Genomic DNA, 25,574 nt, shown 5'->3' with positions numbered 1-25,574 from the left:
AGTCACAAGATCAATTTGAAGTCTTGAAGAAAAAGTTGTCATTTTTAGACTCATTTGCAAGTTAATTATTCATAATTTTACTTCACTAGGATATACATGTTATGTAAATAGAGCAAGGGCGGAGAATGACCCAGAAAATAAACATCACCAGCGGTTATATAATCACTATTGTTAATTTTTGAGGTCTGGCATCTTGTCCAGCGTCACCTGGGAGCTGTGGTTCAGGGTGAACGCGTTCCTGTTGGCAGCGTCGGGCATTGTCGAGCGTTGCCACCTCTACCTGGTCTCCATCAGACCAGAATGCAAAAGCAGCATTACACACATCTGTTTTTATAATGGTGATCTACCTGGAAAATACTTTTTGGGCTGCGGGGGATATTTTTTTCACACTACAGGGAGTGGCCACTGAGACAAATTAGCAGCTAGTCTGTGTGGCGGTGATGCATCCAGCTCTCTTAATATATCTGTGATGTGTCTCATCATAACCCCAACATCTGTGTATGGAAGTGTGTTGCAAAAGTTAGCAAGTCAAAAATGTTTGTGTTCTCAAATTCTCGCAAAGAACCTGCCAAAACATCTGGAAAAAAACAGAGTAGACATACGTCCATCTTAGCTTTAATCAATCTAGTTGTTTACACTGGAGGCCAAACATTTGAGTTTCACTTAAACCTTGTCCTCCAGCGGCATGTATACAAGATACATATCATTTTCTAAATCTTAACAGTGGATTTAGTGTTAAGTTACTCTTTAAAGTCCCTTGTCTGATTTTGATAAATTGCCCAGTAGTCCACCCACCTCTCCCCTTGCACGGATGTTTTTAAACTCAGCTCAAAAATTAGCTGGGAGAAAATATTTTTGACTTTTGGGTGCACTTCAACAAAATCCGGCCATGCACCTTCAAGCTTCGTCCCTGCCGCCCCCTCTTCTTCCTCTTCTTTTATTGCACTGACATCATTAGAGCTCAGTATCACAGAATATGATTTGCTAAATTCAAAATACATATATTTTCTTACTATTATGGCTATATTAGATTCTCTATGGCTTCTTTTATACCGCTAGCAATTACAGTATTTCTAGTGCACAAGTTCACCACGGTGCCATGCACTTCTACCGTTGTAACAGAAAAAACAGTTGGTCAGTATGAGACTGGTGAATGCGCTCGTCTTTGCTATGAGGGAATGACCTGACAAATACATGAAACATTTCAATGTTGGATTTAACATCTTTTAAAAAAGGCTTGTAACCAGAAATTGGGCTAGCTTCTTTCATTTGTTTGGTCAAGGCAGTGGGCAAAGCCTGTCACAGTGATGCATAGAAACGGCAGCACGTACTGTACCACTGAGGGGTAAATATTGTAAATAAATATCATAAGCAAAGGCCACGAAGCAAGCTGAATCTGTCTTCAACACACAGGATGCTTGAAGAGGCTACGACTGAGTATTAGCGGCACCTCGCTATTCGTTTATTTTAATACAACATAGTCTTGAAAATACCAAATTTTACTTCAGCTACATTGATCATTTTGGGAATAGTTAACCTGCGTAGCATGTCACTAGTAGCAGTTAGCATTAGCATATTAATATCAGCAGTGAGAGCTATCTAGCTACTTTAGCTAGCTCTGACAATTGGTTCACGAAGCTTAAATAAAAGTTTTGGAGTTGTAATCATTGATTTTTGAGACTGGTATTAATATGTGTTTAAAAATATCAATATTTTTTCAACTCTCAAACAAAAAACTGTTTCTATTCTTTTAGTTTTGTGTGTTTATATATTCACCTGTTGGTTTTATATGTGTATCCCTCCTGAAATCACATAAATAAAAATTAAAGTGAATAAATATCAACATTTGATTAAAAGAAATCTAATAAAAATGATGTTTTCATTTGGCTGATGCTGATATATCATCTTATCTGCACTTTATTCAGCTTATTTATTTGGATCCCTATTATCCACCACGGAGGTAGAAGCTATTGTTCTTGGGATCCACAACACAACACAATTCAAGACAAGAGCTCTGCTGTGAATCCAAATTTGGTAATGCTAATACAGTGAATCATTTTTTGGTTTTTAAGGTGTTGAATTAACTCAACGGCCTTTTGTTTGTTGTGTCCCTGAAAATTTTCCATCAAGTGTCTTTCGGTCAGTGTGGTTGACTGTCACAATTGTACTGTTTGTTCCTCTTTGTGCCGTTGTGGTTTTCCTTTGTCACATTACGTCCTCATGACTCGTTAATAAATGTCCTCTTACCACATGACATAACTATGCCCTGTTTGGGACTGATACACCAGCAACTGAGACAGCCAACACTGATACACAAGGAAAACTGAGTCGGCATTATGTGTCTGACAATCATCATTTTATACATTTTTGAGGCAACATTAGGCAGCTAACTGATGTACAGGGTCCAGGCAGTCGCTGCCTAAACTACTGGTGTATCAGATGCAAAATAAACACAATTGTGTCAACTAGCAAGAGGAAAAGTGGCTGAAATTATTACGTCAAAAGGAGGAACACTACAGACTAAATGCCTGGATATTTCTGAACTTTATGAAGTGTACTACTGTACAGATTAGTAAGAGTAATTGGAGTATTGAAACTATATTAAACTATAAAGAGGAATAAAGATGTGGAAGGAAGAGGTAATAATGTTATAAACTCTTCAAGCATCCTCTATCAAATCTGTTTCATATGTTTGTACATTTCAGCTGACCAGATCTTATAAATAAACTCTAATAGCAGGAACAGGTGAGGGTAAAGTTGTATTACTGCTTTAACAGTCAGAACAAAGCTTGACTCTCCACAGAGAATATATAAAGGGCTACAATCGCTTCCTTTGCTCTGTTAAAAACAAAAAAAAACAACAAACAAAAACAATAAGTTGTTGCCTGGTTATTTGATCGACGACTGGCTGTCGACTGGATGAGAGTGAGAACAGTCAGCAAAATCAGCCATGGGATCGTCTGTAGTGTCCTGTTTGAAAATGACTGAGCTGCAGAAACTATCCAAGTTGTTCATTCATTTGGTTGTACTGTCAAGACCAGGCTGGGAAACTTTCTTTCAGGGGTGATCAATGAGAGTTTTACTGCTTCAGAGGATTTAGCCACTCTACAGAGGCTTGAATGGTTGCTGATCAATACAAAAAGGAGATCAGATTTCTGGCTTCTGGCCCGTAATCTGTTTTCGAACAATAAAGGGCTCTAACCACTGCCTGTATACAGTATAAAGATGGACGACATGACAGATCCTTTAAAGTGAAGCCAAACATCTTGACTGCCCCCTGGTGGCTGGCTGCAGTACATGTCATAAACACAGCCCCCTCCATGTTAGCAGATGGGATATGGGCCAAACTTGAAACAAAGCACACGTCAAATATGTTTTCCCCAAAGATGATTTCTGTCATTTAAGTATTTCATATCACACTGATGTATGTTTAAATGTTCACTTTTCTTTTCTGACAGCACAAGATGAACTTATCGTCCCTTTAATGTTTTATCCAATTATCCAGTTCTTAAAATTATTTGTACTTGCCAGTTGGGGGTTTAACGTTAATGATGATGGTTGGTTACCTGCCAAGTTAACCTCTGAAGCCAGAAAACAAATGTATGTGTTGGTGGTGATTTCTCACCCTGGTCTTTCAGCTCATCTTTTATCCATGCAAGGCGCAGAAGTCGAAGTCTGCGAAGGCTTCCTGCTGCTCGGCAGAGAGGATGAAGGGCTTGGAGGGAGGCGACAAGATTGGCTGGAGTCGAGTGAACTCACTGTCAAAGTTGCTCACATCCATGGACTCTTTGATCGATGGCAGGAACGGCGGTTTTACTTTCTTGGCCAGCAGGGCTTCCCAGTCGATGGTCTGAAGAATGAGGACAATGAAGTTATCTCTTCATATTGAATCATATTGTCAACACTTTATTGTAATGTCTGAACAAAATGTATAATAGACCCATGAATTATGCCGATAAACGAATCATTAAAGTAACAGTATTTAGTCACAAAGATTCCAGCAATCTATAATTTAGTGGAGTGCCCAAAAATGTTTATCACAGACTTGATGGGTCTTGGCAAGTTCAGTCAATGTCTAATCAGTACCTCATTAGGCCGTACCAGAAGTAGTGGACATGGATTTTAACAAAAGCACAAAATGTCTGCAGAGTTTCACATTGATCCGGAAGTTTAGGTGCAAAGTTGTGTTTTCACCCGTCCACAAAAACTACTGAACAGATTTACACAAAACTTGGATGGAAGATGGGTCTTGGCCCAGAATAGACCCCATTCACTTCTGGAGGAACAGATCCTGGAAGTTTTTCTCACTTTCTTTAACATTGCGAGACAGGATGTTAGTTGACATTTTTGTTAATATCTCAGGAAATAATGCCTGGATCTTGATGAAAAAAACATGTATTTAGATAGCTGGTATCTATGACTGGGTGGAAAAGGGGATTGTTGGCCCTTGGTGGAGGTATGGGCTCTACTGAGTGCCATTCTAGTTAAAGACAGTGAGGGAAAGTGATTTACCTCAAAGAATTTCTCTCCTTTGACCTCGTTTGCGTCCCTCTCTCCAGCTCCGAGCCTTTTCAGAGGATTCTTCTTTAACAGCTGTAGACGGATGATCAGTTTGTTAATACTATATATATTTAGAGAACTGCCTGGCTGTACCTCTTACTGATATTTGTAGACTTCACCAGAGATTTGTCAAAGTTTAGCTGTGTTTATTCTCAGTTTACAACAATCTCTTCCAATTAGAAACTACTAAAAAGTAATGCCAGTTATCACAGTCCCATGAGGTTCTATAATATATCTAATAGGTGAGATTATAATATTAAACATTTTTCTGATTGTTACAGCTTTCTGGCCAGGCTCCGTGTCAAAATTTGACCTTTTGAGCCATAAACATTATTCTATTCAAGATCTTGTATGGGTATAAAATGAGGCCCAAATAATATATCTAAAAGTGAAGTGAAACTGGGAGGGTAACCTTCTGGATGATGGCAACAGCACCAGGAGGAAGAGACCCTGGATACTGCACATCATCATTGACGATGCTGTCAAACACCTCCTCCTCATCCTCACCAGGGAACGGAGACTAGCAGAGAGATGCTGAGTCAGTGATTTAACTCTTTCATTCAAAGCTTTGTGTGTGCAGAAAGTCAGTCAACAGTGATTACAGAAAAATCTTGTATGAGGTGAGTTAAACATGCTAATGGATCTGACGGGGGCACAACTTTAATAATCCACACAGAGAATTAAATTCAAGTGAACAACCTCTCCCACAAGCATCTCAAAGATGAGGACGCCCATCCCCCACCAGTCCACTGCTCGGGTGTAGTTGTCGTCTGTCAGGACCTCAGGAGCCAGAAACTCGGGAGTCCCACAGAAAGTCGACGTCCGATCTCCGTGACCCATCCCTGCCAAAATATTACCCGCTGAGTTAGAGGTGTTGTCACTGAAGAATCATCAAGTAAGAGTTTTGAGTTAGGTTTAAATCAAGAATAATTTAAAGTTAAATTAATTCACCTTCTTTACATAGTCCAAAGTCTGTGATTTTCACAAATCCATCTGCATCCATTAACAGGTTGTCCAGCTTCAGATCTCTGTGTAAAAAACACGCAGTAAAACTAAAATACCTGAATCTACAGTTCCTGTACAGTGACATGACATCACTTTGACAGTTATGACTTACCGATAGATGATTTTATTCAGATGCAGGAACTCTAAACCCAGCACAACACAAGCGGAGTAAAACCTGCACACAACAACAACAGATTTGAGATTATAAGGATGAAAATGACCACAATCAATGTGCCACATAAATATCTGTAGAAAAATAAAAGTAGGAATGTTTCCTTGATGTACCCAAAAATAAACAAATAGAAATTCTTTAATTAAGAAAAACTACTGAGGGAAAAACTCCCTTTACTGTCTCTCCCGAACATAAAGCGTCCCCCCTGATGGTTTTTAGGGTCTGTTGATCTTACAGCATAAAGCTGCTGAAATACAAATACTCTTACAGATCTCTTATTACACAAATATGCTGTTCACAAGAGTAGGAGTAATAGAGTAGTGAGCCTTTAACAACAGGAGGAAATACGAACCTGGTCTGGGCCTCAGTGAAGACGTTGTTGTGTATGTGGATCATGAGGTCGCCGCCTGGTAAATACTCCATGACGAAGCAGACGTGGTCGCTGGTCTGGAAGCAGCCGTGGAGGTTCACCAGAAACGGATGTCTAGATGCGTTGATCATCTCAAAGATCCTCTTCTCACTCATAAGGCTGCAGAATAACGCCTCATATTAACACTTACTCTAAGTTTAACACATTTCCTAACTTTGACTGAATGTCTTGAATATGGTATAGCTGTTTCTTGTAAAGTTTTAAATTGTCCTTATTTTGCTGTAATAGCTTCGCTTTTGTGCTGACGGAGAAATCAATCAAAGGTTCGTTATTCTATTAAATAGGCTGTGATGAAGTGAAATGCATTAACAGAGTCAATGAAACCATCCTTTTCTCAAGGTGGATCATTTGAATGTGCTCTAACTAGAAAAACTGCCAAATCTGATTAGTATTACATTTGAAAAGGTCCATTTTCCCAAGTTACAAATGGACCTGTCTTCTACTGACCCCTATATAACTGTTCGCAGCACTACTTTTATGTAACCCAGCTCTCTTGCACACACCTGTCCACCTCATCACGAGTCACAATGTCTTTTTTCTTCAAGGCTTTGATGGCGTACAGTTTTCCTGTCTTCTTAAACTCTGCCAGCAGGACCTAGACAGAAACCAAACAACTGAGGACAAACACAAAACGACAAAGTTTTCATCAAACATGACGAACTTAAGGGAAAAACTTCATAACTGTTACCTTCCCAAAGTGTCCTCTGCCCAGAACTGAAATATATTTGTAGTCTTCCATCTGCATCCTTGTGAAAAAAGACAAAGAGAGAAAATAAAGGCCTTGCTTCATTCTTAATTTTTTACAGTGTATAAGATAAGAAGTGTATGGGTATGTACTTTAGAGCAGATACAGGCTGATCTTCACTCCCTTCTGTGTTGTTTATGGATGACTGCAAATAAAGACAAAGTGGGACATTTTACCATTCAATCACATCTATCGTTCACAAATTATATCTGATCTTTTTTCCAATCATGAAAGAAACTGATACTGCAATCCAATTAAAACTGTTTTCATTTTGATTAACTGTTCTTTTGAATGGTAAAATTAAGAAACACGAGTTTCTAAAACACGTTTCTATCAAACATGACATTCTTGAGGACACAAGAATATTTGAAGCCTTTGGTTTTAAGATCAGAGAAAAAACAAACCTACAGAAAACATTCATGTTTTTAGCCACGCTAGCAGAGCACTGCTGTGCTTTATGCAGCCTCAAAGTGCTTATAGTGTTCATTCGTCTTTTTATTACATATCTATGATACTGGAGATCATTTAGGCTTTGCTTTTGCTTTTACTTTGGATAAAAGTATAAGGGAAAGAGAAAACATCCAAAATTCAAAGTGTAATGACATGTCCTTTATGGCAGGTTTATTAGAAATAATTTACCAGATCTTCTTGTAGTGCAGGCACAGATGAGGTTTTGTGTGCTGTGGTGATGATGGTGGAGGTGTTCTCTCCCTGGTCGAGGCTGGTGGGGGAGGGCTGATCCTCATCAGTGATGCTGAGTCTGATTCCTGGAGCTTCGCTGCATAATACAAACAAGACAAGACAACAAAATAATGGCAACCCCAACAATCATGGGCCCACAACTTGATTCAAACTGGGTCCACTCACACTAATGTTAAACTTGGCTGCTGAACAGTAATCCTTTGTCATAAAATAACTCCACTGACCTTGGCAGTGGAGTGTTGGTCTGAGGCTCCTTCTCAGTTGGACGTGGGGTGTTGTTGGCCACAAGGTCGGGGTTCGTAGAGAGGGTTGAGCTGAACGTGGTGAAGGAGCTGTAGCGAGGGAGGATGCTCATCATCAGATGACCCCATGTGGCAAAATTCATGTTCATCTGGGCCGCTCTGAGGAAGTTCTTCCCTGAGGATGAAAAGAATCATACATAAACAAATTGACCCACAGGTTAAAAGAGTGAAGAATTGATTCTTTAGGTTGTTTATCAGTACCTCGCTCTTTAGTGAAGATGCATCTCTGACGTCTCAGTTTCGGCTGCCGCTCAACAACAGTGTCAATGAATCGAAGCTGTAAAAATCCAAAACGTAAGAATTTGGTTGGGGACATTAATTTCTGTTTATGCCTAAATTAAGACTTCCTTAACATTTTATATTATACTTTTATCTGTTAAAAATCATTGATACCATGTGTATATTAACAACTTAAAAAACGACATTTAAACATTAAGAATATTGAAGATTACAAAAAAGAAGAAAGAAAAATAGTGGAAGAAAATGTTAAGTATGTTTCAGCCCATTAAAATTAACACAACAGCTTCAGGTCAGTATGAAAACAAAAGACCTGCAGTCTTTTCATTATTTTCCATGTTTAAATTATTGCATTTCCAGACAATATAATGCTTTGAATTCTTGTGAAATATCAAATATATTTTGTATTTCTCTATGAGGAGAACACTAAAATTATAACTTCACTATCAGAGTTTCTCCTCCCCAGTTATTAGATCATCACAAAAGCCTGATGAGAAATTATGGAACTACCATGAACCAGACATGTTATCGTGTGCACCTTGGCGTGGAGGATGCCCTGTGGCTCCAGACTGAGTTCCTGGTTGTGGTTTGGCTTGTCCATCATCTCCTCCAGTCGCAGGATCTTGAGTGCACACATTGCCCTCTGGTCCCGCCAGAAGACACCGACCTCCAGCTCTCGAGACTATCAGCAATTTGACAGCAGACACAACAAGCACACGATCATGAACACAATCAGTAACTGACAACTGTCAATTCATCAAAAACAGAATTTGACTGAGAGTCTGACTGGGGTTTATATAAGTTATTCATGAAGTAGAGGATAAACTTGGACCTTGAGTGTTTGATACACTTCTGTTTCAAGTCATTGAAACATGCAAACAAAATACTTTGGAGAACTTGTATTATGACATGAACATACTTTAAGTTGATCCCTTCCTGTACATTTTCTGTTTATCAAATTGTGCCCTATCTGTGATGACTGAGTATCTGCAGGTATTAGGGAGACACCTGCTGGTCAGAGACAGAACTACAACAATAATACGATTTTAATGTAGTAGTTGATAACATTGGAACTACTTTTAAAAACTTTCCCTCTGCAATGTTGTAGAAGTATACAGTTATATATTTATTATTATTTTTATTATAAACTGGAAATATTCAAGTAAACTACCTTAATCATTTAATTCAGTACTTGAGTAAATTAATTCGCTATATCCACCACTGAACTGATCTAAAACCCTCTGTCTATACATATTTGGCTTTTTCAGAATTATAACATAACATTATTCTTTTTTCACGTACTCTGTTAGATTAGGGCCTCTTTTTTAAATGCAACTCTTCCTACTATATGTTGAGTGCCTGTGTATATTTCCCGTGTACTGTCTTTCCTGCACTGTGCCCTTGTACAGTTTGTAAAGTCCTGTAGTTGCTGTATTAAATGTGTCAGCACATACATCGTTACCACAGCCTGTAAGCTGCTGATGCTGTGTGTATCTGCACCAGTGTCACAGAGGCCAAGTCCAGCACATTCATCACACAAGGAGAACATATTGTCTTTGATCTTCAGTTTTTCCATGGTGCCTTGTGTCTGTAACTCAACTTATTTCAGGTTGAAACAGGATGGTCTGGAGGGAAGTAAATACACAGGAAAGACTGCTTGAACGTGGGCGGTGTGGATCAGATTGAACATGAAAAAATGACTCACAAATACTGGAAGCTGTAAAGGGGGCTCAAATGATAGGAAATCTGTGGTGGAGCCATTGTTTGAGCTTTACCTTCACTTTCTGGATCACAAATTTGCCAATTCAACTGACAGACCTTAATACAGACTGCAATTTCTGTCATGTGATTGACTTGTAACAACATGTTAACTAAGCCATTTCATAAACAGCTTCATGATACCGGTTGTCCAGGATCCCCTGGTTATCCAAAGAGAGCCAGACTTAGCTGTGTTTGTGATACGAGTCAATGGAGAAGCTCTCTTCCGGGTGTTAGAAACCTGAATATGATGACTGCAGTATTATGATATAGACGCTGATACTGTGGCGTGTAAACACCTGATCCAGGTTTTGTCTGTTATGTTCACCTGAGGTATGTTTGTTAAGAAAACTAAAGATATAATGAGTATTCAAGTATTCTGAACTCAAAAGGTCCGATGAAGCTGGCTAAAGCGTCATCCTATTTGCTGAAGAAGACCTTAAGATGGAGTCGAAAGGTCCGAAAATCTATCAAGTCTTAAGATGTCTGTTTAAGATGTCAAAGTCAAATACACGCCCACACTGAAGCATTTGATCAAACCCCTACATCATGTTGGAAACATGTCCACAGGGAGGTGAAAAAACAGGTTTCTCTGTGTTTCATGTAAAAATCAAACACTCAATGATCAAGTTCAGGGCACAGGAATATCAAAATGGAAATACTAGTGTTCTTCAAGTGTAAACATACTCAGACTGACTGCATGTCTGTGACTACACTCACCCGCTCCAGCTGGATGCAGAACGTCTGATCCCAGCTCAGCCTGCTGACGGCTGCCCAGCGTGTCCAACCGACCACTCTAGTGTCCAGCCTGAGCACCGCACTGACCTCAGCTGAGAGACAGAAAATAACACGCCACTGAAACCCAAAAAATAACTTTTGGTCTTAACAACTTTCAAGATCAGTTCTATCGAATCACTGCTTGCACACTTAGCTAGTGTGTTTGTTTATATAAAGTGTTTCTGACTGAAATAAGGCAACAGTCTGGTTAGTCTGAAAAAGAAAAAGGATATTCATAAACTGTTTAACCTGTTAGTTGACTACAGTATGTACGTCTTAGACTTGTTTTTTTGCACATCACAATAGCAGTCAGAGAGTTCAAGTTAATTTTTCATTTTAACTGTGAACTAGTTTCAACAGTTAAAACTAAATGTTTTTTCTGGACAAGAGTATAAAACTGACAAAAACCTCTTAAATGTACGGGCCCATTAAACCCTGAGTATTAATAATAAAGTGCTCTGGCTTGTGGCAGTGTGGATTTTTAGATTCAATTAACTCAAAGCTACATTCATCGGCTCTTTTTGGCCACTTTAAGGCAAAAAACCTTCACAACAAGCTGGCAGGCACACAACCCTGACATGTCATCTAATCAGCGTTGCTGTAGCTACCAGCAAATTTCCCGTACTTCCACATCAAGCAGACATGGGCAATCATCATGCCATCAAACATCATGTTTGTGTCCACCTGATGAGTCAATATTCACAGTCTTTTTAGGTCTGGTTTGTTCTCCACCACCTCCTGAGAAAAATATATGACTCCTGCTGCTAGATGTTCCACTTTCTTGTCTCTATCTGCTGTTTTCTGCTGGGTTGGTAGTGTACTGCAGGTTTATCAGAGTTTGCCAGTTGAAAACAGCCACTGATGCTGCTGGAAACAACGCTGCTTTGAGACTTAAAGTAAACGTGTGTAAAATTACAACAAGGAAATAAAAAGAGGCTAAGATTTCTGTGAATTCTGGCATAGAGAGAGGAGGACTCAAATGTAGACAAACACATATACAAGGAAAGCAGGTGGGAGAAAGGGACATCGACTAAAAGCAGTGGCCACAAACAGGCTTACAAATTGGCAGTACGAAAAGGCTAACAAGAGGGCACGACCGGTGAACAGATCAAACAGCATAACAACAAACAGGAACCAGTAACAAGGAAGCAGGAGCAGGTATACATATACACACAACTGACTGATGACAGCAGGTGTGCTGGCAGGTGGAGGAACAGCAGCAGGAGAGAACAGAAGTGATGTAGTGACGAACAGGAGAACAGGGCACTTATCTGATGAAACAGATACATCTGTGACTGTGACTAAAACCTCTGTAGAACTGTAAAGTATTGAGCATTTTCATCACACTTTAAACTGAATGTAGTCATCTGACTCATCGTTTAAGAATATTGATTAGCTGCGTTTTAATTAAGTTCACCTGTGTAAGAAAAGCAATGAACAGCAATAACGGCCCTTTAATTCCCTAATTAAGAAGTTGCTTCTACGCACTTTACTCTTGGTGTCCAGGGTTTCTGTTTTATGTTAATGTGCTGAATAAGAGCACCAGCTTAATATCACATTAGTTTGGGTCACTCTGGCTGGATTCAAACCTGAAAATGTAATCCTTTTAATGGCATGCTATTCCCACTGAGCCATACAGGGAAACTCAACAGTGAATGAGTAATTGTCCTTTTTCTAAAGCTGAAAAAATATTTATAATCAGTTCATATTTGTTTATAATTTGTCTTCTCCTATTCTGAAAATAGCAAGTAAAGGTCATGCCATTTAGCAAATGGATTTTTAAGATGACATCCTTCCAGCATCCTTGGATATGGAGGATTTAGTGGAATAAAATGTAATAAGCGCAATGATAGTAATACAAGATTAACCTTTACCAAAGTGTTTCATACTTTACAACGAGCATGTTTCAGTTTTATTCAAAGGTATTTAATATCTGTAAGTAGCAATTGTGTATCCATGTAAACTAAACAACAACAATCAAACAAGCACATGTTTAAATGTAATGACCCTACAACTGGATTTTAGTGTTTAATAATTTTATAAATGGTCGTTTCATCTTATGACACTTAATTTTATTGTTTTCGACATTTCATGACAACTTCAAAGGACGTTTTTCTAGAAATAGCAATGTGATTTGTCGTTAATTAAAGAGAAGCTCAATTTAAACCCAATTTATTCATTATTCATTTATCATAGGAAAACATAATTCTTCATAGTTGTTGTGACCTGACACTTTAAAAAAATTTTGTATGTTCAGCTGACCAGTTGTGCATTGACTAAAATACTCTACTGTAGCAAGTAATTGGGGTCAACTGGAAAATGTACCACTTAAATACCTTTTCAATTCTTCCTATAATTATTAACAAATAACATACATTAACTCTATAGTAGCTATGTAGCTCTATTTAGGACCTATCCAAGGGGATTATTAAGAAATTAAAGACCTGTAAAATAAAACGCTGCCTCTTTACTGTTATTATTCATATTGTTACTTTTACTTGCCGCAAGATTTAAATTGTACTTGAGTGATAAATAAAAAATAAAATTTCATCCTACTGTAGCTTCAAGAGGAGACACTGCTGAGAAACCAGCTAAACTTTTATCAAAACAGCTAAATGTAAAAACTAAATACTTTAGAAATACCCAATCTCCACTCACCAGAGGGTCCGGGACTCAGATGGTTATCCTGCTCTAGGTTTGTCGGAGGTTTCAGTAAATCCTCACATCCAAGTAGGCTGACTTCAAGTTTGCCTGAAAAAATTATAAAGAAAATGTAATTTTGACGTAAAAAAAACCCAGAATATTTGAGTCTTAATTAACAACAAGAGCATCTACAATATTATATGCCAACACACGAGTTTTGAAGTGATCGTTACTTCATATACTTACTAAATACTTCAACTCTACAATGTGTAACCATGCGTGTTTCCAGTGGTTGGTAATGACTCTCAGCTAAGACAGTTGGCTAAAATGAAAGCAGCATTTCAAAATAAAACCCCTCATTTGTCGGCATGAATAAATCTCTCGGACTGAAGCCTTTAATCAGAGCTGTCTGGAGCTGCACACTGAGCATTCACATCCTAATTTTCTTCATTTCGCTGTAGTGCTAACAGCTGTGGAGCAGAAAATCACCCCGAGTGTTCTCCCCGCTCTGAGACTCGCTCTCATTATTCGCTGCCAACAGAGCAACTATAGGATTTGTCTCCTTGTTACATCATCAAAAGGCCTTTTTTCTGCCTTTTCAGCCTCATGCAGGGAGAGACCAGCTTACAACTGAACTGTCCAAAACCAACAGATTACATGTCCTGATTATCCACTGCCAGAGGTCAGCGTATGGTAAACCATGTTCAAATACTGGGCGTGCATGATACTAATGAGAACGGCTACATATTTGAGGGTAAAAAGGAAAAAAATTGAACTTGCAATTACCCTCTTAGAAGTAAATCTGGTTTAAAAATTTTCATTTTCGACATTTTTTAAGGTAAACTGGTGCTGTGCAGAATCCACAACCTACAAATCAAGGTGAACATGACAGAAAATGCCTGACCAAGTAAACCTGAAGTATTAGAGTGGTCCTCTTTCCTATAGTGACGCACACTCATACAAACTTTTTAAGTGCCTGGAAACTAAAAATGCAGAAAAATCCATTTCTAAATCTGCAATTTGATCTTTTTTGCCAGCATTGTTAAAAAACAGTAAAATTGCAATGATACAGACCAGTCAAGGAGGCAGGTCTGATAGAGAATATGGAAGGGGAGGTCGACAGGAGACATTCAGGTCTGGAGCTTTGTGGAGACAGGGGTCCCTCTGAATGGTCGACCCCTCCTTCAGGCTGCTGTAAAGGCTCCTGGTTGTTTTCCTTCAGGCATTTCTCCAGGGACAGCCGCAGAAGATCCAACTTCTGGGAGGACTCCTGCACCCGGGACTGAGCCTGACGGGAAGATAAACATTGTGTTGTTATGTTTGGTCTTTTTAAACATAGTGCTGTTTGATATTTTGGGATACGGTTAAAGTTTCTCCATTTGGAACAGAAGCTTCTTTTCCAGACTTAAAGCCTTTTAACTAGGATTGATTTTTCCTTTTATTTTGTGCTTTTAGTTTTATATTAGATTTTAGCTAATCAGTGTCCTTTGGCACAGCGGAGATGCGGCAGAACTACACAGACAGTAAACATTAATTTTGTTGTATATTTGATGTTTTCAGTTAACCCTTAAAGGACCACACTGTGTGGGTGTTGTTCGATGTCTGAGGTCATTCAATACAAATCACGAATACTTTATAAGCCTGGTTTCCATCCATTTCTATGTAAAAATCAAACGGCAAACTGCGGAAATCATCTTCTGTTGTTTAATCTATCTAATCTATCTTTCTATCACATTGCAGACTTGATTACACAACTCAAGTTTCAAGACACAACAACACATTAAAATCATCATTCTGGCTCCCCTGAACTTGAACTACTTTAAAAACAAAACTGATTAAATGTCCTACCTCCGCCAGTGCCTTCTGGTCCAGTGAAGAGATTCCCTCCAGCTGCTTCACCACATCTTTGGCCAGAACCAACGCATCTGTCTCTCTCTGCATGTAGTGCTCCAGCTCTGCCAAACGAGCATCCACAGGACAGACAGCGACCGGAGAGATCCCTGAAATCAAGAGATGAATAGGGAGAGAGAGAGTATTTCAGTATGAGAGAATTTATTTCAGATGAGCGATAGAGCCTCACTGAAAATCTTTTCATTTCTGCAATCAATATTTATAAAGCTGAAGTGAGCCGTTTTCTCTAAAATGTCACTGTGCTCCAGGCAAAGGTCTTAACATTACATTTTTTATGTTTCTGGCATTCAGCTGACACTTATCTGAAATGTATGAAAGCTCTGACTGGGAGTAAAACCCTTCACCTGTCGTTAAGTTAATTTAAGGAGACAAGCACTGGAGAAAAAGGATATTTCATCAAATGTGCTACTTTAGACTAAAAGAATCCTAGTTTTTTCACATGTTGCTTGGGGCTTCGGTAATATTGACTCATAAATGTCTAGTTTTAAAATTGTGATCCATTCATCATTATTTTCCTGGAGAGATTTTTCGATTCTCTAAAGAAAAACAAATAGTTTACTGGGAGAGGATCGACACCGTCTAACACTTTCTGGTGGTTTCTGAATGTTGTATTTTTGTATGGGATGTAAGGAAAGGCATTCACTATATATCTAGATTCTCAACATTTTTTAATCAAGTCCTGCATATGTTTTTTGGGGTGTGGAAACTTAAATAGTAGAGCTTCATTCTGTGGGCAAAAAACAGCACTTATTTAATCATAAACTGATACTTTTCCTATGTAAAGATGATGACGTGGTGAACAACACAGTGGCACTGAGTGTTATGTCTAAAGCACCCTAATGTGTTAACATCTGCTACTTTAAATTTAGCTGACACCTGGAAACACGGTGAATTAAACTGCCTGCAATAGTAGAGAGGACTTTACTTCCCGGCAGATCCCAACATTATGAGGAATCAATGAGAGGAAAGCAGGTCAGGGGTCAGGGAAAGGAAATATGAGCCGAGGAAACAAAGTGCAGAGTTACTTGTTTCATATTTCATACTCTCTCTGTCAAGCCAGGAATCATTTTGCAAGTGTTAGTTTCAGAGTTTTCAAATGGCACGCATCTCCAGTTTGGAATTAAAAGTCACATTTTCTCTCCGTCTCTATAATTGCCGTTGTGGTGGTTTCACTTTCCGATTAATACAAATAACAGCCGCAAAGATGACAGTTGGCAGGAAGCACGGTTCAACCAGTATGGGGTTTTTCATACCAGCACTGATAATTCTGAACTGAAGTTTCTAACAGGCAGTATTTTACCATCTGAACTCTGACATTTTTAAACCGAAAACCTGCACTTTCTCACAGGAAATGCTTTAGAAACATCCTGATTGCTTTCAAGACCAATAAATCTTTACTGAAACTAAAATAGTACATTTGTTTTGCAGCTTGTTACAGTTTGTCAACCCAAACCTTTTCAAAGAAGAAGAAGCACTGTCATCTATTACTGTCTTTAATTTAACTGAAGAATTTATCATAGCTTAACATTAAAAACAACAGGAAAGAACCCAGATGAAGATTTCTTCCCCATAACCTCACCTTTTCAATTCATTTTCCATTCAGTTCTCAACTGTTTCACCTTTTGGCTCCCAAAAGTCTTTGTTAGCTAGGATCCCCAAAACAGAGGAAGGACACTGACCTCTGACACCAAGCTGTTAGGAACAAACTGCCACATTACACAAAAACCCCATGGCATATAGTATCTACAAAGACTTATTGAACTGGTTATCAATCCCAATGACTCACTGATTTCTTTAGCAGATGTTGAGGCTTCCAGTTCTCATAACTGAGTTTCCAGCCAATTTCCATCCTCCATTAGACTTTCAATTATAGATTTAAGCTTCAGAGTTGAAGATGCCCTTGAGGATTTCGAGCCAAAAATGGCATTACTGTTGCATTATTCCAATAAGTTGTTATCTATAATGTTTTCACTTCTTGTTTGGTTTAATGAGCCAGCTTAATACTCTACATTTAGACAATCTGATTGTCACAAAAAAGCCATAAAAATACATAATTTCATGCCTCTTTTAGGTTTGTTTTGTTACTAGAAGAAGCTTAGTGGCTGGTAATATCTCTAAGTTTACAAAAAGAAGGCACGTCTCTAAAATCAAACTATTTGTGTATGTAAAAAAGAGTTTTCTTGACATTCAGTGACCCTGTAAGAGGGTCATGGCCCAGGACTCTGACCTCCATGTGTAGATCTGTCCTGGTTGCACCCACCATCACCACCAATACCTCCGCCGCCGCTGCTGCTGCCAGCCTGGGTGACTTTGATAATCTGCAGTCGGATCAGCTCGATCTTGGAGCGGCTATCCTGCAGCATCTGCTGAGCCGTGGACAACATCTGATCCTGGATAACGACATCACATCAAGAGACAACAAGCCCCACTTCATCACCACGTTCTCTCCCTGACAGGTCCGCTGGGATGGGAGCACATTGGTAAACAACACACTGACTGAACACAGCCATGATTTCTCATAACAAGTGGCAGAACATGAGGAAAACAACAGCGACAGTGCTCCACATGTAACCCATTTCCATGCTGGGGAAGAAAAAAAAAACAAATGCCAAAGAAGACATGCAGTGAGTGAGAACAATGTGTTCATATCAGGTGTTAACAGTATGACTTTGCACTTCACTAACCTCAGGGTGATGCTCTCGCTCCTTGCTGAATAAGGACTAATTTGGCATGCTCTGTGGAGGTGGAGGGGGGACTTCTCGGGTTGCGCCTCTCCACCTTCACTATCCTTGAAACACAAGTCCCCTGATGTTATGGTGCGTTCACACACACTCTGACAGAGGGCTCTTCTTGATGCGGCTCCTACATCTTGAGACCAGGATCACACAGCCTGTCCTCCTGTTTGTTTTTGCCTCCTTGCAGACTCCTCTGCAACATCCCCTTCCCTCTGCATCCTCATCCTCCGCTCTGTAACCAAATCCCTCTCTCTCTCTGTGTGCCTCTCTCCCTCTCTGTCTCTTTTAGGGGGGTTTTCTTCCTGCAGGGGACGTCGGCAGAGTTCCTCTCCAGTGCCAGCACTGCTGCTGCTGCTGCTGCTGCTGCTAGTCCCACAGAGCTGATCGCCTGCTCTGAGCTCGGCATTGGCCGCTGCACGACCACATGTTCCTGCGCTGTCACCAACCAAAAGACAAACACCGAGCTGCTGCTGCTCTCTTCGGGACAAGGCAGAGACGAGCCAGCACCGTTTAGGAGATTTGTTTAACCTGCTCTGACAAGAAGGGGGGTGTGAGAGACATCAATAACCTTTAACTGATCTGTAAACATACATCCGTGGTGCACTGAACATGATCCCGGACATACAGCTAGGTTTACTGATAGCATTATGAATTCCCACTGTGTGCACTTCAAGCACGCACGACAGTTAAATGGTTGTTACTCGGTCTATACAGTAACATGTCGACACTTGAAAACACTCATTCCTCACCATATAGCTGTCATAATTACGCAATAAAACGCACACAGGTTTCAAGGTTTCCCTCGCTAAAACAAAACAAAATGTACACCTATTATATACTCTTGGCTTTGTTTATAAAAAATAATTAAGTAGCACGCAAGCTACTGGACATAACCTGAACTAAAATATCCTGTTTACTCGGCCTTTTTTTCCCTTATCAACAAACACTTAGCTCGGGACAAGCTGACTGACAGGCTAATTAGCACTGACCACCAGAAAGAGGCTCCTGCGTCTCAAACCATATTCAGCATCTTTTTTTTTTTTTTTTTTTTTTTTAAGTGCGCAAGTGCGAGTCGGTCCAACTGAAGGTTTGGCCTGGCCTGGATAAACGTTACTTTTGGCCGCAAATTAATTTTAAAATCGCTCGTGAGAAAAAATATAAGTTGTAATTTGAGGCTCTGTTCGTTTTGGGTGTAATTTTAAGAGAAGATGCGATGGTAAATCAGCAAATTGGAGCCGAGTAGTGAGACCTACTTTGAGAGGCGGAGCTCGCTCTCTTCTCCATTCGGCGAGGCGCGTTCGTAATGAAAGGAGCGCGTGAGCAGCGCTTGCTGTGACTTCCTCGCTCATCGGCAGCTACATTGTGTGGAAAGCAGCACGTTGTTGGCTTCTGCACGCCGAACTTTACGCCGAATTACCGCTCTCCTGTCCAGGGAGAAACCAGATTCAAAGCTACCAGCTATTTTCTCAGACGTCTGTAAGTTACCCCAGCTTGCGAAAACATGTCGGCCTCGGCGGCAAAAGTGAGTAAAAAGGAGCTGAACTCGAACCATGACGGAGCGGACGAAACCTCCGGTAAGGGGAATGGCGGCCTCCTATTCACCGCCATTTTCACTTTCTTCTCTAACATAATTTGCATTGCCAGGGGGTGAGATTTTGTTCATATTTATTTTGTGTATCGCTTGGACTTTGCTTAACGCCACGGGACCCGCTTTGCTGTAGACCACGGCGGTCGCTGCGTGTTTCGAGAAGAGCAGTTAGCTCGCCAGCTAACGCGTTTATTAGCATGCCGTTACTCCTGCCCTGTTGTTCAGCTCAGACCGGTGCTGAGAGGCCATGTTAGCTAGTTGAGTTAGCATCCTCAGCGTGGCCAGTTGTGTCGTTGGCTACTGACTGAGTGGTCGTGAGCGGTGCTGGGGGATCAGCGTTTTGTGTGCTGTTGTAAAATCACTTCAAATTGACCAATCAATGTTTACATAGCTGTCGCGGGGTGTAATAACAGAAAAGTTTGCCATTTCACTTGGGCATTAGCAGTTAGCCAGCTAGTGTTGTTGTTGTGCTGTTACCTAACGCTAGCTGACGACGTTATGTTTTGTTACTGGTTTTAAAATGCATTTAAATCCACCAGCCCTGCAATCAGTCAAACTGTGTAATTTTTATATTTAGACAACAGGGTACAGGACTCGGCCGTGTGAGCCACGGTTTGATAGTTAGGGGGGTCTATCCTGGCATCTGTCCTAGCTCTCTCACGTTATCGCGGCTCTGTGTGTGCAGTCAGATGTCCCACATTTAAACCACGCGGCCTTGTCGGTAGCAGCCGGCAGGAAACGGTGAGTGTCTGAGCCGCTAGAGCTGCAGCTATTGGCCGCTCATGTTACCCTAACCTCCGGGGGATCCTGGGTTTTTATCATCCTTACAACTAACGCGTACTAACGAGGAATCAGCCATTGGAAACAGCTTAATTATCGGAATAGCAAAACACTTAGACCTCAGTAGTTGTCGGGTTTACAGTAAAGTTATTGGCGGCTTTAAAAAGTTACTCACAGGGCTGGCAAATTAACATAAAGTAATACACACCTAGTTTTGTATGGGCATGAGTAAATACGCACATTTTATTTCATGTCCGTATGTTTTTTTTTTCTTCCGTTTTTTGCGCAATTTAATTTGTATTTAATAAATTTTACATGTTTTCTAACCTTGTTTTTTTTTTTTCTCTCCCCCGCAGAGAAAGAGCAGCAAGAAGCAATTGAACACATTGACGAAGTTCAAAACGAAATTGACAGGTAATAAACATTTTATTAACTTATTATAAGTCATGGAGGTTGCACCTTGTCCTTGTTAGGGTTGAGTTTTTTTCTGTCCAGCAGGTAAATCAAAGAGGTGGTTAGTGGATCTCTTAAAGGAAGAGGAACTAAGTGATGAAATCAGATGTTGTAATCTGTGGTTGGTGTGAAAATTTGCAGAATCGCCATGTGTCATGGTGCATTGTTACACACTTTTGAACTCTAGAAAAAACGTTAATTGACATCATACAGAACAGAATAACTCCTTTTCTTTGTACAATCAATCATCATAAACTGACTTTTAATTTGATTTGTTTTTGTTTTTTTTCCCCTTCAGGTTGAACGAGCAGGCCAGTGAGGAGATCCTCAAAGTAGAACAGAAATACAACAAACTCCGTCAGCCATTCTTTCAGAAGAGGTCAGAACTGATCGCCAAAATCCCCAACTTCTGGGTCACCACGTTTGTCAACCATCCACAAGGTGAGGAATAAACCATAACGTTTTTTCTGCCATCCTCTATTGTACGGAAATAATTAAATCACAGTGAAAGTATGTGGGATTTTGACAGTCACTCAAATCTAAGTCTGGTCTGAATCGGTTTTTCCCTCTGCAGTATCTGCCCTACTGGGAGAGGAAGATGAAGAAGCACTTCATTACCTGAGCCGAGTGGAGGTGACAGAGTTTGAAGACATCAAGTCAGGCTACAGAATAGATTTTGTAAGTATCGTAACGTTGCACACACATGCAACAGGTTCAAGTTTGATTTCATATTCTAACCTGGGTGCATTTTATCTTTTAGTATTTCGACGAAAATCCGTACTTCGAAAACAAAGTACTTTCCAAAGAGTTCCATTTGAATGAGAGCGGGGACCCATCTTCAAAGTCTACAGAAATCAAATGGAAATCAGGAAAGGTATGTATCTTCAGTTTGATTGTCAGCAAAGTGAAATAAATGTCACTGTGATTGTACCTTTTTTCTACATGATTACATGTGATACATAAACTTGACTGATAGAGGGGTAGTTAAGACTTTAGGTTTTTTTTTTTTATATATACCTTAAACCAGTTATGTAGCATTCTTAATCTGATTTTTTTTTTTTTCTACATGACAATATAGATGTTTTTTCTTTTCTTTATATACTGAGTTACAATTGTGCCCAAAGAAATACTTTTGCAAAAGTTGCTATGGTAGCTTTGAGTTCTTCATTTTAAAAAAAAAAAAAAAGGAAATATTATACCAGCATGAGCTGCTGACCCAACTCGAATGTTTGCATAGTGGAAATTTTCCATTGGACATTGTATTTTTTTCCCCATGTGTTTGTAGGACCTGACCAAGCGCTCCAGCCAGACACAGAACAAAGCAGGAAGGAAGAGGCAACATGAAGAGCCAGAGAGCTTCTTCACCTGGTTCACTGATCACGCTGATGCTGGCGCTGATGAGCTCGGGGAAGTCATCAAGGACGACATCTGGCCAAACCCTTTGCAGTACTACCTGGTATGTTTACAACTAGGTTGATATTTCCTTGCTTGTTGCATATACATTTCCCACAGACACTTTCTACAATAGGCAGACAGCTATTAGCTTCCCTTTTATGTACTTCAGTTTTGTCTTTGTGCGGATGTCCCAGGTGCTGTATCTTGCTCGTACAGTGTTTTCCAATCAGGGCAGGAAACTTTCAATTAAGTCTGGTATAACTGAAAGAAAACCAAGTGCTGAAAGTGTTTGCTATCCATAGGTCCCTGACATGGATGACGAAGAGGGTGAAGGTGAAGACGATGAGGAGGACGAAGAGGGTCTGGAGGACATAGACGAGGAGGGAGATGAAGATGGAGAGGAAGACGAGGAAGATGATGGAGAAGATGGAGAGGTACAGTCACAAAGTCAAAAGGGAGTTTTTAACAGTAGTTTGTTTTCAACACTCAATGACAGACATCTTATTCTTTCAGGATGACGAGGGAGAAGACGACTAAGAAATAACATCTACCCAGACCCTCAACCTTCTATTCCCTGTTGGTTTTTCCACTCACGTTCGGGAGCAAAGGTTTTAATTTTTTTTTTTTTGTTGTTCCTTTTTTTAAAAAAAAAATCCATGTGTGCTTCATTTTCCATTCTGAGGCTTCACCTGTTGGTGCCATGTTATGTTCTCCTTTGACTCATCTTAGGCCAATGGCACTTTGCCCTGAATTGTGAGTACCATCCCAAAAGTCATCTCAAAAATAATAATAAAAAAAGTATAAAAAATAGAATCAGCACGGCATCCTGAGTAGAATTTGAAGACAATTCACACAGAATTCCTCCTGTTCAAGGTTGTGTGGTAAATTAACTAAAGCCATGGTGTAGTGACCCAGCGCTAGTTTACCTCTCAATACTTTTTTCCCCCATTTTTTTTGGTTTTTTTTCAGTTGGGGTGTCGATCCCTTGGAAAAACTGTTATTTTTCCCCAATGTGGTTAACGAGTACCAGCTCATTCCTTTTGACTTGTAATGTTTTGGGGGAGGGGGGTGGGGTAAGCTGGGGTGGGGCAGGAGTATGTTGGTTATTGGGGAGAGTGGTTATTTTGACACCATTTCTATGGGACTTTTTTTTTTCATTGTATTGTTTTACAGATATCCATGAGATTTGAAATGACATTTTTAATAAAGAACAAAATGGAAAAAAAACAAGCTTGTAAATTTTGGCCCCACTGCTTCATGGGTAAAACAAACCTGTTATCTCATAGAATTTACATTTAATCACACTTTCCTTTTCCGCTGGGGGGAAAAGAAACTGTTTTAAATTTGAGGTGTACAACTTGCTTTGTTACAATAATAAAACTTACTGTGTTTACACGTGTGGGAGTTTTCAAGTGGGCTTATACAAATGCATTTAAAAAAATAGATTTAGGTTGCAGCAAAGGCACCTGGGTTAATTGTACAGTCAACAGTCAATCAGCTCATGAAGGATTTTGGAGTCATTAGCAGACTCGAAGCAAAGTCTTCTCGTAGAAGACGATCGATGATTAAAGCCAAGAAGGTGTGCGCCGACTCCTCAAAGGTGGTTTTTGTGATCATGTCTGGCCAGTCACTTGGCTGAAAGGCCCAACCTGGAGTGAGAAAACGAAATGTTTTAACAAAAATGAAGACTTATAATGGGCACCACATTATAAAAGATAGCAAATGGAGGCAGCACAAAGTTTGATGAGATGACAATGAAACTACTAGCTAAGTCTGCAACTTAGAGGAAGAAATTTGAATTCATCACTTGCTCCCAAATACTTCACAATCGGCATAAATATTTCAGTGTATTCCTAAAGATTTTACTAAACTTTAGCTTTGAATGAAAAATGTATGCCATTATTTGCTCCATAATTTATCTTTACTACACTAAATCCTGAAAGTAACAAAGTGTGGAAAAGATACTGGTAGAACATTACACATAGTGACCCGAGTATGCGTAACTCAAAAGATGTTGCTTTATTTTGACTTACTGTTCAATATTATTTCCTTCATACGTATGAAGTATAAACCAATACAAGGACTTAATGGGAGTTTGCCTATCTTAATTTTAACATTGACATAATAGAAAGTACTTGTTTTATAATTAAGACTTTTTAAAAATTACAACATATCGTGGCATAAATAAAACATACGAGAGAACGTGAATAACTTGGTTATTTTTGGTTTCATTAAGTTATAATCCATACTAATACTAAATTCTGATGATTGTTGTGTAGATATACACACTACTGAAAATTAGATAGGGATATTTTAGTATTTCACCTGATTGTTTATTCTGTGACATATCTGAATTTTTTGTGAATATTTTTGGTCCCCAAATAAATTTCACATTAGTTGCATATATGCTCCGATATCCCAAACTAATTTTCAGTACTGTACTTTACAATTTGGCATACATTTTGTAGACCCAGTTTTTAAAAGAAAATAGTTTCAAATCCTTTGTCTTTGTTTGCATAAACTTCCAACATTGTGCAGAACAAGGTTTATTTTTTGGAAGCAGAAGTCATGTCTGTTTAATCTCACAAGTACAGAGGTCATCAAAAAAAATTAATGAAGTAGATTACTTATTATAAATTGCAGGTTTTAAGATGAATACTGCATTTATTGCGCCATTACGGGTTCGTACCCACCTAAATGAGTTTTACAGCGAGGACAGGTGGCCACCGTCCATGAGAACCCGGGGAACCAGGAGAAGTGTTTATCTGCCGGCCAGTGCTGAGTAACGTCAGCTTTTCTGAACGTGATCACCTCAAACTGGTGTCCATGGGGGTTTTCAAAAAGCTGAATGTTAACCCTTCGGCCCCCGATCAACGTGTCGTTCCGGCTGGAGAGCGCCAGCCGGCTGTGGACGTGGTTGATGTCCGTCCCGAACGCCAGCTCGTGTCCACACGCCCTGCACAGTATCAGAGTGGCGGGGCTGGTGTCCCCCTCCTCCGCCGCGGCAGCACACGCCTCACCGGGCTGGTATGCAGCGGGATAAAACAGGAGCACAAAGGAAATATACTGTATTATTAACCTCTCCAGCTGCTTCACTAGCAGCCGCAGGCTCCGCTTGCATGTCATTGCTGCCTCGCACGCACATGGAAGGCTTCTGCTAATGCAAAACTAGCTTCAACTCCTAGCAAGCTACATTGGTGGAGCATCGATGAGTTGTCGTTTGGTTATCAAATACCAATCGAAAGTATCAGATTTATCACGTAACTGTGGTAACTCGGTCAAAGTACTGACTCGCACTGTTAATACATAACTACATGGTGATTCGTGAACTTACAAGCTACTAGCTAGTGGTACAATGAGCGTTGGCAAGCTCGGAAGTGC

At 39.8% G+C, this 25,574-nt stretch overlaps 3 protein-coding genes across 3 annotated transcripts; 1 reads left to right on the top strand and 2 right to left on the bottom strand.

Moving 5' to 3' along the window:
- Positions 1-3,357: 3,357 nt before the first annotated feature.
- LOC140995634 (serine/threonine-protein kinase N2-like) lies at positions 3,358-17,626 on the bottom strand. The gene is made up of 19 exons (XM_073465714.1): positions 17,470-17,626; positions 15,180-15,331; positions 14,406-14,619; positions 13,321-13,439; positions 10,632-10,766; positions 8,692-8,835; positions 8,118-8,193; positions 7,839-8,031; positions 7,552-7,690; positions 7,005-7,057; positions 6,856-6,913; positions 6,671-6,762; positions 6,090-6,266; positions 5,678-5,740; positions 5,512-5,588; positions 5,260-5,402; positions 4,973-5,080; positions 4,513-4,593; positions 3,358-3,850 (listed from the first exon to the last, which is right to left on the bottom strand). Exons 1-19 carry the CDS (start codon positions 17,624-17,626, stop codon positions 3,647-3,649), a joined length of 2,385 nt encoding a protein of 794 aa, XP_073321815.1. The 3' UTR covers positions 3,358-3,646.
- A 1,644-nt stretch (positions 17,627-19,270) lies between these two features.
- seta (SET nuclear proto-oncogene a) lies at positions 19,271-23,588 on the top strand. The gene is made up of 8 exons (XM_073466115.1): positions 19,271-19,551; positions 20,702-20,759; positions 21,097-21,239; positions 21,373-21,476; positions 21,559-21,672; positions 22,084-22,254; positions 22,496-22,627; positions 22,707-23,588. Exons 1-8 carry the CDS (start codon positions 19,479-19,481, stop codon positions 22,728-22,730), a joined length of 819 nt encoding a protein of 272 aa, XP_073322216.1. The 5' UTR covers positions 19,271-19,478; the 3' UTR covers positions 22,731-23,588.
- On the bottom strand, positions 23,379-25,546 carry LOC140995942 (uncharacterized). The gene is made up of 2 exons (XM_073466117.1): positions 24,887-25,546; positions 23,379-23,842 (listed from the first exon to the last, which is right to left on the bottom strand). The coding sequence occupies exons 1-2, from the start codon at positions 25,317-25,319 to the stop codon at positions 23,688-23,690; spliced, it is 588 nt and encodes a 195-aa protein (XP_073322218.1). The 5' UTR covers positions 25,320-25,546; the 3' UTR covers positions 23,379-23,687.
- Positions 25,547-25,574: the final 28 nt, after the last annotated feature.

Source organism: Pagrus major, chromosome 5 (genome assembly GCF_040436345.1).
Source record: "Pagrus major chromosome 5, Pma_NU_1.0".
In the NCBI taxonomy this organism is placed as follows: Eukaryota; Metazoa; Chordata; class Actinopteri; order Spariformes; family Sparidae; genus Pagrus; species Pagrus major.
This window is presented reverse-complemented; position numbering and strand designations above follow the sequence as displayed.

What these genes read in the sequence shown, in the direction of transcription:
- LOC140995634 (XM_073465714.1), bottom strand. Translation starts at nt 17,626, where the DNA reads ATGTTGTCCACGGCTCAGCAGATGCTGCAGGATAGCCGCTCCAAGATC. An exon ending in GGACAGATCTACACATGGAG is followed by an intron (nt 15,332 to 17,469) that starts GTCAGAGTCCTG and finishes TCTTGATTTCAG; the next exon opens with GGATCTCTCCGGTCGCTGTC. An exon ending in CTGCACTACAAGAAGATCTG is followed by an intron (nt 7,058 to 7,551) that starts GTAAATTATTTC and finishes CTTTATTTGCAG; the next exon opens with TCATCCATAAACAACACAGA.
- seta (XM_073466115.1), top strand. Translation starts at nt 19,479, where the DNA reads ATGTCGGCCTCGGCGGCAAAAGTGAGTAAAAAGGAGCTGAACTCGAAC. An exon ending in GTTTGTCAACCATCCACAAG is followed by an intron (nt 21,240 to 21,372) that starts GTGAGGAATAAA and finishes TTCCCTCTGCAG; the next exon opens with TATCTGCCCTACTGGGAGAG. An exon ending in ACCCTTTGCAGTACTACCTG is followed by an intron (nt 22,255 to 22,495) that starts GTATGTTTACAA and finishes TGCTATCCATAG; the next exon opens with GTCCCTGACATGGATGACGA.
- LOC140995942 (XM_073466117.1), bottom strand. Translation starts at nt 25,319, where the DNA reads ATGACATGCAAGCGGAGCCTGCGGCTGCTAGTGAAGCAGCTGGAGAGG. An exon ending in TCGCTGTAAAACTCATTTAG is followed by an intron (nt 23,843 to 24,886) that starts GTGGGTACGAAC and finishes TTCTCACTCCAG; the next exon opens with GTTGGGCCTTTCAGCCAAGT.